This window comes from Pseudonaja textilis, chromosome 1 (assembly GCF_049901715.1).
Source record: "Pseudonaja textilis isolate UNSWEBS1 chromosome 1, rPseTex1.2, whole genome shotgun sequence".
In the NCBI taxonomy this organism is placed as follows: Eukaryota; Metazoa; Chordata; class Lepidosauria; order Squamata; family Elapidae; genus Pseudonaja; species Pseudonaja textilis.
Genome location: NC_141990.1, coordinates 234333932 through 234350108, shown reverse-complemented (window position 1 = coordinate 234350108; position 16177 = coordinate 234333932). Strand labels below are relative to the sequence as shown.

Genomic DNA, 16177 nt, shown 5'->3' with positions numbered 1-16177 from the left:
TAGCAATCAGAGACTACTCACCAAGATTTGCTCCATTCCTTCAAAGTTCTGCCTTTGTTTTAAAAACACCCAAAATGTCTATCTCCCACTAAAGGAAGATTGCCTATACAGTATGTGTCATCTAACACAGTGTTTCTTAATGTTGACAACTTAAAGCATGTTGGCTGGGGAATTCTGGGAATTGAAGTTCACACCTCTTAAAGTTACTGATGTTGAGAAACACTGATCTAGGGCATCACATCCTCATAAAGTTGTTGATTCTATTTCTGGAAAGCAGTTTGTGAATATTTGAGCCTGTCTGGGATGCTGGTTGACATTACCAAGGCAAGTGCACGAAGAAACGTAGAACATTTTAGTTAGCTAAGTCATCCTAAACCAGGGGTGTCCAACCTTGGCAACTTTAAGACTTGTGGACTTCAACTCAGCAAAGCTGGCTGAGGAATTCTGGGAGTTGAAGTCCACAAGTCTTAAAGTTGCCAAGGTTGGACACCCCTGTCCTAAACAAACCATTTTCACTGTTGAAAACAAAAGGGAGGGCAAAGGCTGGAAATTCATCCTGCACAAACAGGCTTATATTAAATGCATACTTTCTTCCTTTGAACAACATTTTTAATCAATTAATGTTAATTTTCTCTTCTGCATTATGTATTTCCTATTTGTTACTTAGGTATTTTGTATTATTGTCCAGAGAAAGGACAAGATGGAGACAGACAGACAGACAGATGAGAGAGAGGGAGAAATTTCTAAAAGTATTAATATTTTCAAAAATCTCCTTGAGCTGCCTTTTGAAATCCCTGGATCTTGACCATTCTTCGGGAACTTGAAAGTGGAAATAAAGATGGGATTCTGATTCATTGGCTGGTTCTTTGCTATTTGACCAATCCTCAAGTTTCTTTCTACTGTTCCTTCTCTTGCCTTTGCCTGTGTAATCTAGCTCTCTTTAGGGAAATGCCTTGGTCCATCTGTTTCAATTAATATTTCTCCAAAGTGGAATTTGGAGAAATGTTCAGCTGGTCCTTTCCTCGTTCTTCCTCTCTTCTCCCTCTCCACGGATAAAAAGATTGAAGAAGGCAAGGAGGGTGGAAAGCAGATAAGAAGCCAATTAATTTGCATCCTTTCTGATTATTTTCATTTCTGTAGGAATAGGTACAGCAGGGAATCCTCCGGGTGGCTGAAAGCACATAATGAAGTATACTTTATAACAAGCACAGGAGCCTCCATCTTCCCCTTCAGATTTCTCTTAATTAGGAGCTGTTTCAGCTTGAAAAGCCTGCCCCAAAATACAAAAGAGAGAAAGGGTTATTCCAGCCAACGCCAAAGGAGCAGTTCATCTTTTACCAAAGATACAAATAATAAAAATTAAAATCCACAGTGGAGAGAGAAAGGAATGGGCAAATAATGTATTGAAAAGAAGACTTTTTGGTATTGTTATCAGGGTTCCTTCACCTCACTCCTTTTTTATTTTAAAAATAGGCTACTGTGATTTCTCTCAGAAGGACACCCTTCTTCCTCCAAATGTTTCAGGTGACCATAATAAACCGGACTCTTAGCAATGGGCCTGACAGAAAATGTGGTTATACTTTTCGTGCCCCCCATCTAACACAATTCAAGGTGTGTGCACAAGTTTTCCAGTTTAGTATTGGTAGGTAAACTGAATATATGGTAGCATACTCCTTTTCAAACCTACTTGGTACCAATAAAGAAGAATATTTGTAGCTGAGGATTGAAATGAGGGATCCATGGTGCTCTCTGATCTTGGTTGTTATCAGCACTGATGATCTTACCTAGTTTGGGGTAATGAAACACCTGTAAGAAAACAATCAAGCTCAGAGGATCCCTCAAATCTACTTGGAAATATGGCCTATTGAAATGCATTGAGATTTACTAAACGCAACTGTATGTACCTTTTAAGTACCATTGAATTTGATGTGTCTGGTTTCTAGCCCGATCAATGTAAGGTTTTCTGATAATAAGAAAGGCAAATGTAAATAAGTAAGATAAATGTACTGCAAATCATTTATGTTTTATAATGGTTTTATTAACAATAGGCAAATTAATCTATTCCAGATAGTTTTTTCAAGAGGTGTAGTTTGACAGGTTTAAGTTATGAGGCTAGTTTTTATATCCATTTTTACAAGTAAGTGAGAATTTTTAATATGGTGGTTTCCAACTCTGGGCTGTGTTGAAACCACTATTTCCCCAAAATGAAAAGCTGTTATTAAACTTGGCTTTCTATTTTTTTTACCAGCTGCCCAGAGTTCTGTTTTAAGGTCAGCAGCTATACGAATATTTTAAATAAATACTATAAGTATAAATACTGTGCTATAAATATTGTATGGATGCAATCTGAAACATATCCTAGGACCTAGATGAAGTTTGGTCCTCCAGATGCAGTAGATGGTGTTTTACTTTAAAAAATTATTATTGCATTATGGTTATATACACCCTCTTGCCTCTAATAGTTCAAGTTGGTTTACTTGGAAACTGCCCTCATTTTATTCCCATAACAATAAACCTGTGAGTTAGATTCAAGCAAAACTGGTTGGCTTAATGACCCAATGAGTTTCATGTCTGCATGGATACTTTAATTGGCTCTTCTTAATCCTTCTCTGATGCTTTAACAAGCCTGTGATCAAACAGGAATACATATGCATTTCTTAATATGCAAAATTAAATTATGCATGCTCTGTGGTATGATTTTTGCAATGTAGAAAAGGAGTTTCATATGCTAGGTTTGTAGTTTTCGAGTCAATATTCGGGACCTCTCTCTCATAATGGTGTGGGTCATGAAAAGTTTTAAAGTGATAAATGCTACAACATACTCTAAGGGAGGGGTGTCAAACTTGTGATGACACAATGTTGTCTAGTTACGTATCACAACTTTTTTCCTTTCACTAAACTGGGGCTGGGCGTGGCCAGCATGTGAGGCATCCAGGCCACAAGTTTGACACCCTGCTCTAAGGCATACACATGCAAGGCTGAGTTTTGCCTCAGGTGAATTAAATCTGGAATATGTGATTCTGAAGGCTATTTGATGGAGTAGGCAAATTACTTTATTAAAAGTAATACTTCTGTATTTTGCAGAAGCTTAGACTCTTCAAAACATCAAAAACAGAGTCTTGTAAAGAATAGTGTTATTAGGGAACAGTAAGACAGTAATCAGTAAATTATGTGAAGTACAGATGAAGAATCTAGGACTAAATCAAAATCAAATTTGAAACATCATACATAAGCTATAATTTTAGGATATCTTTTTCCTTTTCCTCTAGCTGATTCATTTATCCAATTTGGTGCCTGCTGCATGGGAGATAAGTTGAATGCTTCTGGAGATACCTGGTTGAAATGGTAGCATTAGATAGAGTTTTCTTTAGACCAAGGGTCTCCAAACTTGGCAACGTTAAGACTTGTGGACATCTGGGAATTGAAGCCCACAAGTATGGAGATCTCTGATCTAAAGACTATAGTTTTTCCCAGATCTGAGCTAGAGCAGAATACAGTAGAACCAACATGGCATACTTGCAATATCTGACTACTTTTTCCTCCTCTTTTTCTCTTTCTCTCTGCACTTCCTAACAGGTTTGGCACGATGACTTGTCATACGGGGCTTTAGCAGCGTGGCAAAAGTTGATTGTTCTCAAGTTGCCTTTCCCCTTCCCCCTCCACTTCTGGGATATCTGAGCTGGCTTCTCTTCCCTGGGTGTTCCTTTTCTTCTCCCACTTGCTGCGGAAGGGATCAGTCTACCATGGCCGGTGACAAACTTCCACACAAAGTGATGGATCCCAAGAAACTTGCCAGCCTTTTGAAGAGTGGGACCGAAGGAATGTTGGTCATTGACAGCCGCTCCTTTGTGGAGTACAACTCCTGGCATGTTCTCAACTCTGTCAACATCTGCTGTTCCAAGTTGGTCAAAAGAAGGCTTCAGCAAGACAAGGTGTCCATCACAGAGCTCATCCAGCCAGCCTCCAGTATAAAGGTATTTAACCTTGGTCCTTAGTTATCCATCAAATTCAAATCATAGAGTGACTCAATGTTCCTGTCATAAGTCCGAATTTTAAAGAACATGCCCCATTATATGTAGGTTTTTTATTTTTAAAAAAGTCAGAATTTCAAATGCAAGTCCTGTATAGGACTACAGAAATTATTTTATAGCTCTTTCATGCAATCTTCTATTTTTATCTAATTCTATGGGGGAGGTGGGCAGAGATAAGCCTTTCTTCCATCATTCTTTCATTCCTGATTATAGGTAGATTGGTTGCATGATACCGTGTTTCTCACAAAATAAGGCCGGGCCTTTTTTTTTTTTTGACCCCCCCAAAAATGGCTAGGCTGTCTTTTCGGGGGTGACTTAATTCCCCCTACCTTGCATCCTCGGGTGGGCGGGCGGCAATGGCTTGGATGTTAACCTTGGTGTTGGTGGGGCACTTTGTATCGGGACACCTTCCACCACCATTGCTTTCCCTTCTCCCATGCTGCCGTGGCATTTAGAGCAATGCCACAGCATTTGGCACAGCCACTCATGGCCAGCCAGGGCTCCTCCCTGCAACCGGAGTCCGGCAGAGACACTCGGCTTCAGGTGCTCCTGTCACTGCCTTCCCTTCGCCTTCGAAGGCAAAGCCAATTCTTTTAAAAATGATGCCCTACTACCGGTACGACAAAGCCTCCCCTGCCCAAGAGGACAGCCCAACCCCACGTGGGGAGGCGAATCTCCCGCGGCTGCAGCGCAGGTGACAGCAGTGCTGCTTCCCTGGCCAGCGGGTCCAGCGGAGAGAGCCCAAAGCCGCCCGTCCTTTCCACCCCTCACCCAGCCTGTCCCCATCCCCATGCATCTCCAAATGTGCTGGCAGCTCCAAATGCTGCAGCAGCACGGGCATTGGGCAGAGGCGCTGACTCCGCGGGACTTAGCTCAGAGGAGGACGTGGCACAGGCCATCGCCTTGCCTCCCCATCCATGGATGGGTGGGCGCTATCACTGCCTCGGGCGGCCTCTCCTGGTGGCCCCTTTGGGTTCGGGCTGGAGGGACTTGGGAAGGAAGCCAAGCTTGGGTCGGCCCGGCTCTTTTGCTCTGCAGGTGGTGCTCACCTGCGGCTTGCTTTCCTGGCTCTGCCCAGCCCGCACGGCCCTGGAGTGGCCCTGGAGTGGCCCTGGCAGGATGAGTGGAGGGCCTGGTGGGGAGGCACTCATTGCCTTGGCAAGAGCTCCACCTCCGGGCAGGAGGGCCCACCTGTCAGCTGCGCTGGGCGCCCCAGGCAAAGGTCTTTGTGCTCTGCCCGGCGCTAGGCAGGGATGGTGGCTGAGCGCTTCTCCTGGGGTGGGCCGATTCTGTGCTGCGGCCCCGGGAAATTCGCCTCCACATGTGGGGTTGGGCAGAGGAGGCTTTGTTGTACCGATAGTAGGGTGTCATTTTGAAAAGAATTGGCTTTGCCTTTGAAGGCGAAGGGAAGGCGGCGACAGGAGCGCCTGAAGCCGAGTGTCTCTGCCAGGCTCCGGTTGCAGGGAGGAGCCCTGGCTGGCTGCGTGTGGCTGCGCCAAACGCCGTGGCATTGCTCTAAATGCCACGGCAGCATGGGGAGAACGGAAAGCAATGGTGGAGGAAGGTCTCCTGATACGAAGTGCCCCACCAAGGCCAAAGTCAACACAGGCAGCACCATATCCGGGTATGCAACAAAAGTACTTCCTAATGGCAAGCCCCCCCACCCCGCCATTCCCCCCCATTTCGCATGTTTAATATAGGCCTTAATTTGGGGGAGGGGCTGAATTTGATTTTAATGCGATAAAACATGCTGGGACTTCCTATTGGGGGAGGCCGTATTGTTGGAGAAACATGGTAGAAAGCAGAGGGGGGGATCTATGGCTCTAACTGCAACTCTTACATTTCCTCTTTATTGATAATGCTAGTTGGGGTTTCAGTTTAGCAATATGTAGAATACTGTGATATCCACATTTTTGTTATTTGGTTATAAAGAATAAGAACACCAAAGAACTTCATGTAAAGAGTGTAGAAAAGAGCAACAAAGATGATTAGAGGACTGGAGGCTAAAACATATAAAGGCCGGTTGCTAGAACTGGGTAAGTCTAGTTTAATGAAAAGAAGGACTAGGAGTGACATGATAGCAGTGTTCCAACATCTGAGGGGCTGCCACAAAGAAGAGGGAGTCAAGCTATTGTCCAAAGCACCTGAGGGCAGGACAAGAAGTAACGGGTAGAAACTAATCAAGGAGAGAAGCAACCTAGAACTAAGGAGAAATTTCCTAACAGTTAGAACAATTAATCAGTGGAACAACTTGCCTCCAGAAGTTGTAAATGCTCCAACACTGGAAGTCTTTAAGAAGAGATTGGATAACCATTTGTCTGAAGAGGTGTAGGGTTTCCTGCCCAATCAGGAGGTTGGACTAGAAGACCTCCAAGATCCCTTCCAACTCTGTTATTCTATTTCTAATGTGTAGTACCATCTTAAACCAAAACATGGACAGAAGAGAGCCAAACATCATCTAATGCGAGTATAGCATGGGTGCTGGGTAAAATGTACTGTTTCCTTTGGGAAGGAGATCTGTTGAGAATCTGGAGTTTTGTTTTTACGAACTTACCAATTTCATGAACTTAAACTTTTCTATCCTTGTTTAGAGCCAGTGTTTTATTTCTTCCCTTCTGATTTAACTATTATTTCTTTTATTCCTGAGACTTGTCACATAGGTATTATATGAAAATCATGTATTGTCTCTTTATGGCTATTTTGATTTGTGTGATGTGATTACTGAGAACAAACGAAGCCAATTCAAAGTGAGTTTTCTTTTGTGTTATGAAAAAATCCTCCCTCTACATCAGAGGTCTCCAAACTTGGCAACTTTAAGACTTGTGGACTTCAACTTCTAGAATTCTGGGAGTTGAAGTCCACAAGTCTTAAAGTTGCCAAGTTTGGGGACCTCTGTTCTACATGAAAAAAAAACAATAAGAATGGATGGGAAGCGGGTTTGTGTTAGGGGAATGAGCCTCATCCCAAAACATAATTAATACAAAATGTATATTATAAAAATTATCATGTTAACCAAGAGAATAAAGTAAGCCATTACAATAGGACTGATAATTTTTTCAAACAGGAATATAATTAAAAAATTATAGAACTGAAAAATTAAAAATTAATTATTGTGCTTATGTTGGTAGAAAGTAGCTTATAGGTTTTAAATGTTCTGAGGAATAAGCCAGGTTAGGAAAGCACCCATAAGTGTTAACATAAAAATCTTGTATCACCAACTATTTGGAGGTGATAACAAGTAAGAACATGGCAAAAATCCAGTAAATTCTACTTGCATAGTCAAAAAACTGTTGACAGTCTTTCAACAGAAGCTACTTAGCTGACCCAGGCTATGAATCAGTTCCTGTATGGACAAACAATTGATTAAAACAGGAAGGGAAGGATAGAAGAAATTTTATGGGAGCTATTCAGCATCCCTTTCAATAATTTACAGCAGTACTAATGCTATGTATTTGTTTTACGTAATCTGCCCCACAAAATGAAATTGTGTTGAATCTTTGCTGATAGGATGGGGTGAAAGAAGAACCAGTAGTGGATCTCTCTCTGTAATATCTCTCATAACAAATTTACTGTTAACTTTAGTCACTTATTCAGAATTGAAAACATACATTTAAAAATTAGGAATGGTTACCTCAGGCATTGCACTATGAAAGATATATATCCTTTGCTTTTATTGATAATATTAGTTTTCTTCCACATTCCCCTTCTCTGGAAACCAATAGCCTTGTTTAGCTATAAATGGGAAAATAATGGGAAGAATAGAAAAATTATCTCAAAGGGGTTAAGATAAAACTATGTAAAACGCTATGTGGAATTTCCATTGCAGTTCTACTTCTAGCTAATTTTGTTCTCTCTGAACTCCTGGCCAGATGCATATATTCTGTTCTCAAGAATTTTGGGTTCATAGAAGTATAATCCTTTGAAGTGGGATTTATGTCAGTGAAAATTACTGCAGGCAGAGCAAATTGTGTGCTGAAAGAGAAAGAACATGGGCAATCCTTTTACCTACTAGGAGCAGCCTTGGATGTCCATGGATGTCAGTTATATGTTCTTTTAACTGAGAAAGTGCTGAGTGCTAATTTTCTGAAATTGGAGAGGATAATAAAAGAGGATATTTGTAGCTCAGGGTTGAAATGAGGAGGACCTTGGTGCTCTCTAAGCTTGATTATTTTCTTGCAGGTGTTTCATTAGTCAAACTAGGTGACATCACCAGTCTTGGTGCTAACATCACTATCATGGAAAATGTTGCTTAATTTGGTTAATGAAAGGTCTACAAGAACACAACCAAGCTCATAGAACACCAGAGATCCCTCAGAGTGGCTACTGTAATGTATTTGAGAGTCTGCAGGCAGGATGGAGGTACTGTAGATATTCCAAAACAGTATAAAGCCACTACACTCTTCCAGTGAAAAAGTCAGGGATAGGGTTCAAGATGGTGTCAGAATATTCATGAACTGGCAGAGACATAGTTAACAAAGTCAGCCAATGGAAACTGAATTGGGGGCTGAGAGTCTGGGCGTGGCTTAGCTCCGCATGCTCAGCTCTAAAGTGAAACTAACTTGCTTGCCTGCTGAACTAAAGTAATCTGTTCTGAGCTCCTGAGCTGCTGTTTTTGTTTTGCTTCTGTTAGGTTGGAAGAAAGTACTAATGGTATTGTAAACTTTACTTCATGTTACTCTGTATATAAAGAAGTTTATGAATCCTGCTGAATCGGTCTGTTTTGTGTTTTGTGGAGTTGAATTTCTGCTGCAAACTCTCACAGATGGGATTTTGAATTTGAAGGTTATTTTCCCCCTAGTCAATACAGGTAGTTCTCAACTTACAACCATTCATTTAGCAACTGTTCAAAGTTACAACACCAGTGAAGTCTTATGACCAGTCTTTGCAATTACCACAGTCATAGCATCCCCAGTCACTTGATCAAAATTTGGGGGCTCGGCAACTGGCATGTATTTAAGATGGTTGCAGCATCCCAGGGCCATGTAATCAGGGGTTGGATTCTACTAGTTTGCACCTATTCGCTAGAACTGGTTGTTAACATTCTAAGCAGTTTGGAGAACCAGTTGTTAGAAGAAATTACTGGCCTAATCCTATAAGGAAGGCAGGAAGGAAACATTCTGGTGTTGCTTACAGAAAGTGTCTCTCCGTTAACCCTTATTACATTCTTGGCAGGACTAGACTTCCTGTCTCTGGAACATCTCTGGAGTTTTTTTCCCTCCCTTGCTGGTACTTTGCTTGTGTAGAGTGACCATTTAAAGTTACAGTGACACTGAAAAAAGTGACCTATGACCATTTTTCACACTTACGACTGTTGCAGCATCCCCACAGTCATGAGAGGCCAGGCGAGGAGATGCCTACCTCGATGTGAGTGATATTGAGTTGGCCACACCCAGCCAATAACATGACCACCAAGCCATGTCTATCCAGTCACATGCCCACCAAGCCATGCCCACTACCTAAGCGACACCCACAGAACCGGTTGTTAAAAATTTTGAATCCCACCCTTGCATGTAATCATCAATTGCTACCTTTCTAACTGGCTTCTGATAAACAAAGTTAATAGCGGAACCCGGATTTGCTTAATGGCCACCTGATTCACCTAACAATTGCAGTAATTCATTAAACGTCCTTGGTAATAAGGTCGTAAAATTGGCCATCACTCACTTAATAATTACCTTGCTTAGCAATGGAAATTCTGATTCCGATTGAGGTCATAAATCGAAGACTACCTGTAGCAAGGACTATAGCAATAGATTTCCTATTTGAGCCTGGGACTTAGATCTTTCACAAGGAGAAAGACTGGAATCTGTAGGTAAAGCTGACAGGGGAAGTACAGGCAGAAGCGTCAGGAACGTTTTATTTCTTTTCAATTGCTTCTGTGCTTAATTGGATAGCTGGCTGAGGAATTCTGGGAACTGAAGTCCACACATCTTAAACTTGCTAAGGGTCAAAAACACCGGCAGTGTTTATTTACCCTTGTTCACATTCTGAGGTTTTTTATTTGAGTTGTAGTGGTTAATGATTGCTCGAATTTGCATATAGAGGCCTCATAAGCTCTCTTATTCCTGACATATGTACTTTGTCCCTTTTACTATTTTTTAAATCCTTCATTTACTGTTATTTTGGTATGCGGCTTACCTAAGCACTATGCGCTGTTTGGGCCTTGTTTTGGGGATAAAAGGGGGGAACTACTGGAGCAAAACTTGTTTAAAAACGTAATCCTGGTGAAGGGGATTTCCCCTTTTGTTTTACCCAGATTCCAGAATACTGTCAGAAAAGGGGAGGGATACCTTCTCACAACAGGTGGCAGCTCCTTAGCTTATCCTGAGTGGAATTCTTCCAACTGAGGTACAGCTATACCCAGCTACCTGGAGGGAGATACCTGTCAGGATTGTGTTATATGATTAGTATGGCCACCCTGCTAAAACTGCTAATGTCAATTCAGAATTTTCTATGAGATGATGAATGCAGACCTGTCGTTTGATTTATGTGGCTATTCTCCCCATCCGCCTTTTTAGAACTCCCCACTAGCTTGTGTTCATATCTTTTAAAACATTTTTCCAGTCTTATTATCCTACCCTACGTACTGTTTTCCATAGAGCTGTCTCGAGTGTCCAGGTTGGGAGGAGCTCCAGTCTCGGCTCTCACAGGCTGAGCTTGAGATTGAGGCACGCCTCTCACCATCACGTGGTCCTCCGGGCGCGCCCCAGTTTTTTGCTCAGCCTCGTGGCAGTCAGGCTGGTTTTCCTTTTGCTCCTGGTCGTTCTAGCACCTTGTTTTCTTTTTTTTTGATCAACTTGGACTCTCAGACAGCGCAGGAAACTGAGGTTTGAGCTCCCTAGGGAGCCTTTTTCTTCTAAGGGGAATTGTTTCACTATCCTTTTAAGGGAGAATCCAGCGCTTCGAGCGCTGCCCCCCCCCCCCTCCGATTGCTGCCTTTTCGCTCCGTGCGAAGCTGCATCGTTTCTTTCCTGCCTGGTTTTGTTCTTTGACCGTTTCCCCCCCACGAACGCCCTCTAACCCAGGGAGATGCTTCCCTGCCTCTCCCAGGTACTTCTTTGTGGCCTCCGGGCCTTTTTAACTTCTCCTGGGTGATAGCCGCCGCTGGGGATTGCCTCTTCATTGCGCCCTCCATTTTGGGCTCCCTGTGGCGTCAGCCATCTTGGGAGTGGCAGGAGTCGCCGCCATCTTGTGTGTGGCCGCATGGCCGGGCGCCATTTTTCACAGGCCTATAACAGGGTTTTTCTTAATGTTTTATAGGCAGACTCCAGACTGCCTATATCCTTGCCTGTTTGTGCTTAGTTTCTATCAGGCTAACCAGGGTTAGTTGGCTCTGTAGCCCTTCCCCCAGCAGGCGAGTTAGCAGCTCTGCCATCCCCCTTCCCTGGTCCGTCCGGCAGGGGTAGCTGCCTGGCGTTCAACTTTTGGCTAATTGGCTTCTGGGCTAGGCCCTGCTGTGCAACAGCCTCCTATTTTAAATACAAAAAAAACTTTTTTGATCAAAAGGGGGGTGCGAAACGTGCGCTAGGATCCCCGGCCTCTACGTAGGCCGCATCCAAACGTGCAACTGTCCGAGGACCCGTGATGGCACTTTACTTTAAAATTTTTGGTTGATAGCCCCAGGGACGCCTGCCACTGCTCGAGGCCTACCTGCAGGCCGCATTGTGTTTGATTCCTGGGCAGATCCTTGGAATGTCCAAATCCCTGCTGGTACCTTGCAATCCTGCCTTGGTACTCCTCTAGATATAGGAGTCTACTGGCTACACAGTCTCTCCCCAGCAAGGAGGTAGCAGCTCCGCCATCCCCTTCCCCGGTCCGCCCGGCAGGGGCGGTTTTTTGGCGTCCATCTTTGGCAATTGGCTTCCGGGCTAGGCCCTACTTCTCAACAACGTGCAAAGCACCTCTGTTGCCCTTGACCTAGGGGGTGCGAAAGCAGTACTGGGTTTCCGGCCCCTGCTTAGGCTGTGTCCAGCCTTGTTAATCACCTCACGTTAATCAAGAACTTTTCCTCCTTTCTCCTCTCCAGATGGCAGACGACAATGCATCTCGTGGCACTTCCCTGAAGGCCAAGGCTAAGTCTCACCACCTGCGCAAACAAGCACAGGAAACATCCAAAGCCTCTCAAAGGGATGCCCTTAGGCGACACAGGGCCCTTGAAAAGGAGATTGACAGACGCTCTAAGGAGTCAAGCTCTGTGCCTCTGGACCCTTCCAATCCCACTCCCTCTACCTCCACCCATCCTCCCTCCTCCCCTGCTTCTGCCTCTTCATCGCAGCCTGGACAGGCCCCTGAGGCCACCTTCCCCCCGCTGCTGCAGGTCTGCGCCCGGAGGAGCCTCACCCACCCCCACGGTGGAAATCCCGAAAATCTCAAACGAGCGATGGAGCTGGCCATCCGGCACGGGATAGCACAACAGTTTCAGCAGCTGACCGGTCTGGCCCCTAGGCCTGAGGCCCCGAGGCTCGAGGATCAGCAACTTCGCATGGTCAGGTAGCTCTCCACGGGGACTTGACCCTGCCCTTGGAGATGGAGGAGATGGAGGCCCAGGAACTCGGGGACCCTACCCTCTTTGGGGACGAGGAGGATCTCGAATTGGGGTCTGTCGTGAGACAGTGAACTCCTCTCGGGAGCAGGCCCCCCAGAAGGGGACATGTCGGAGGACGAGGGCCTCTCTCCAGGCGAGCCCGCGTTTCTGGGGCTGTTTAAACCACATCTATTTAGGTCCTTCCTGTTCAAGGCCAGGAATACCTCGGGCCTGAACCCTCCCCCCACCCAACCCAGCGGCATTGGGGGTTCCTCCCAACTCCATTTTCTCCCAGCCTGTGGTGGAAACCGAAGTGATTCCTGTCCCACCCATATTCTCTGACATGGTCTCAAGGCAGCTAGCCTCCTCGGGGCCTCCTCCCCCTCCCAACGCCCAGGACAAGCGGTTTTTCAATCTTGAACCGCAGTTCTCTACCTTGCTCGATCCCCCCGCTGTGGACGAGCCCTAGTAGGTCTGGCCTCCCGCTCAACTCCCAGCGAGTCCCTCGAAGCTCTCCAGCCCGAGGACAAACGAGCTGAACTGGCCCTGCGCCGCGCTCATCTCTCTGATGCCTGGGCGGTCAGGGCCTCCACGGCTGCGTCTTTTTTCACCAGAACCTCCATCAAGTGGCTCCAGCAGCTCAAGCAGCACGTCCCCGCAGCTAATCTCAGAGCACACCAGGATATTGCCAAGATCCTGGCCGCAGCCGAGTTCTCTGCAGACGCCACCTTCCAGGCTGCAAAATTCTCCACCAGGGCCATCTCGTCCCAGGTCACTGCCCGTCGCCTTCTCTGGCTCCGCCACTGGCAGGCAGACGTAAAAAAAACAAGGCTAAGCTAGCATCAGCCCCCATCTCTGAGGGGAAGCTATTTGGACCGGTTCTCGACCCATTCCTGGCCGAGACCCGCAACAAGCGCAAATATCTCCCTTCTCTTGCTAGGAGGTCTGATTTCAGAGGTTCCTCTCCCTCTTCTCGCCAAGGTTCTTCCCGCTCTTCCTCCTTCCCCAGGTACTACCAGTCATCTCCCTACAGGCCTCCCGACCGATCGGAACCAGACAGGTCCGGAGGCACCTCGTCCAGGAAGCCCTCCTGGGGATCCGGGAGAGGTTCGTTCCGTCGTTCCCGATAATGCAGTCGCCCCCAGGTGGCTGCCCCCCCCCCAAAAAAAAAAAAGAAAGAAAGAAAGAAAGAAACAAGTATAAAAACGAGGAGAAGGAGAGCGAGAAAGCCAATCCTCTTCAGGCTTCTCGCCTAGTCTGGCTCCACTCTGACACTTAACTCCTGCAAAACTTTCTCTTCAGCCTTGCCCAAACTGCTGGGGAAGCCTAATCCTCATATCTGCCTTACCTCTCCATACCAAGACTCCCGGTAGACCATACGGCTCCCGGACGCAGGCTCAGAGTCTGGAGCACCCTTGTCCTCCTCACCTTGCCCCAGGGCATCTGGCCGGCAACACATTTATCCCCACCCCATGTTAGCTGGGGTTCCTTCTCTGGGCCCCCGGCCCACAGCCTCATAATCCAGATACACGGACCCCTTGCCCTGGTCCTCACTACTACCCTTAGTTCCCTCTGGGGCGGTCCTCGGTCAGTTGGCTCTTGAGCAGGGCCGACCGCCTCGCTCTGGGCGGAACCAAACTTGGTCCCCACTAGCACAGGTCACAGTTTGGGAACTCCTTACGTCTCCCCTCCATCACTCTGACCTGGAGTTCTCTCAGGGGGGCTCCCAACAGGGTCTATCCCATAACACCCTAGGGCGTCCCATCGCCACCCTCGCAACGGTGACCCTCCGGTTATTGAGGGCGCCTCCCCTCACTCTGGCTAGGTCTTCTCAGGGGAACTTCCATCCTCGCCTCTGCCCGGGCTCCTCGTACCAGGTCCCTAACAAGGTTTTGGCCGCTCTACCTAGTCTCCTTGCCCCACGGTCTCAGTAAGCATCCGTGGCATCCCGGCAGGGCTACCTTTAGACAGCCCCGTCTCCTTCATCAGGCCCTCTCGTTGAGGCATTCCAACCTCCGAGGGTTCTCCTGTTGGGCGTGCCCTCCAGCGGGTCATCAGGGTTCCAGGAGAGGTCCCATTCCAGACGGGAGCCCGCCCGCAGGACTAGCCAAGCTTTGGTATGTCCCAACCTGGACACTCGAGACAGCTCTATGGAAAAGGGGCGTTGGTTCTTACCTGATACGCTTCTTTTCGTAGAGCTGTTGAGAGTGTCCAGCCCCACCCGTAGGCCGTCTGGTGGGAAACCCTGCTGTTCGACCGAGCAAACTAATATTTTTTTCCTGAGTAAGATGGGAACAGGACCTTCCTTCTCGTCTTCGCAAAACTGGGGCGCGCCCGGAGGACCACGTGATGGTGAGAGGCGTGCCTCAATCTCAAGCTCAGCTTGTGAGAGCCGAGACTGGAGCTCCTCCCAACCTGGACACTCTCAACAGCTCTACGAAAAGAAGCATATCAGGTAAGAACCAACGCCCCTTTTCTAGATGGCACAGGTCCAGTGCACCTAAGACATTTCTAGCAAAGTAGTACCAAAGCAAACAGGATCAGTCTGTTAGGGTTAGCTTCATGGATTTCCAGAGCCTTGAAATGAATTGCACAATTCTAGAAATGCATTTTAATTTCTATGCTCTTCTTTTAGATTGCAATTCAGAGTTAGGAACAAGGGAAGGGGGATATTTCCCAGAAAACTGTAATAGAGGGCCAGCCATGTGGTCTGACAAGGGAACCCACAGAGGTTGAAGCTGCATGGTCATTCAAAGGGATCTAGAAAGACAGCCCCTATAGTCAGTCAAATCAAATATATCTTGCATTTTCTTATAACATGAAGGGGCAGAATCTAAATCATTGGGCTTCTGACTAATGTATTTAAAAAAATAATGATAGGCAGACTTCTTTTTCCCTTGTTCTAAATTAAATGGATGTAATTAAATGGGTTAAATTAAATTTAAAAAATGAAAAAGGTGTTGGTGGAGGGAGGGAAATAGGTTTATTTGTGAAAACCCTAACCTTGCTAGTACAAATTAATTTGGTGGCTAGAAACCTGGGGGCAGGATGATGCTCAATTCTGTGTCTATGTTCCTTGATGGGTTTTTGGTGTAGGATAACTTCCACTTTCAGTTCAAAATAAGAAAAGTCTTTTGGAGCAGGCATATAGTATATCAATTCCTGTTTTCCTATGTCTGCATGAGAGACTCATGAACCCAGGAAAAATCTGCATTTGAGATACAAGTGTTGCAAGTTGCTTTGAAGTAGGCAGAGATGTATCTGGGGTGCTTCCTTGCCTCCAAAACATACTTCCCTGTGTGAGCCCAAGACCTTCTATAAGGATATTCAGGTATGGCATGTGTGATCATGCCTACTGCAAATCACCTTTTCTGGTTTGGACGTGAAATGTAGCATTTATTAGGTTGGTTTTAGCTCTTTTAAATAGATCTATATTCAGGTAGAAGCACAAATAAGCACATCACACATTTGGCAGTAGATCTCATTCAGTTCAGTTGGATTATATGACAGGGTAAGCCTGTAATAGACTAGAGAGGCTTAATTATCACTCCTTGGTACTTGCATGTTCTCATTTCCTTCAACCACAGTTCAATTTGCAGCATTTAAGCAGGTTCCTACCATG

General features: G+C 45.8%; 1 protein-coding gene across 2 annotated transcripts in view; it reads left to right on the top strand.

The window, feature by feature from the left end:
- The window catches only part of DUSP8 (dual specificity phosphatase 8), a 119275-nt gene that overhangs the window by 23789 nt on the left and 79309 nt on the right, over positions 1 to 16177 (top strand). The window contains exon 2 of one of the 2 annotated variants that reach the window (XM_087920995.1): positions 3577 to 3974. The exons of the other annotated variant lie outside the window; for it this stretch is intronic. Within the exon in view, the coding sequence (XP_087777121.1) occupies positions 3744 to 3974 (231 nt within the window). The 5' untranslated portion in view covers positions 3577 to 3743. The remainder of the gene's footprint in view (positions 1 to 3576; positions 3975 to 16177) is intronic. 2 annotated transcript variants of the gene reach the window in all.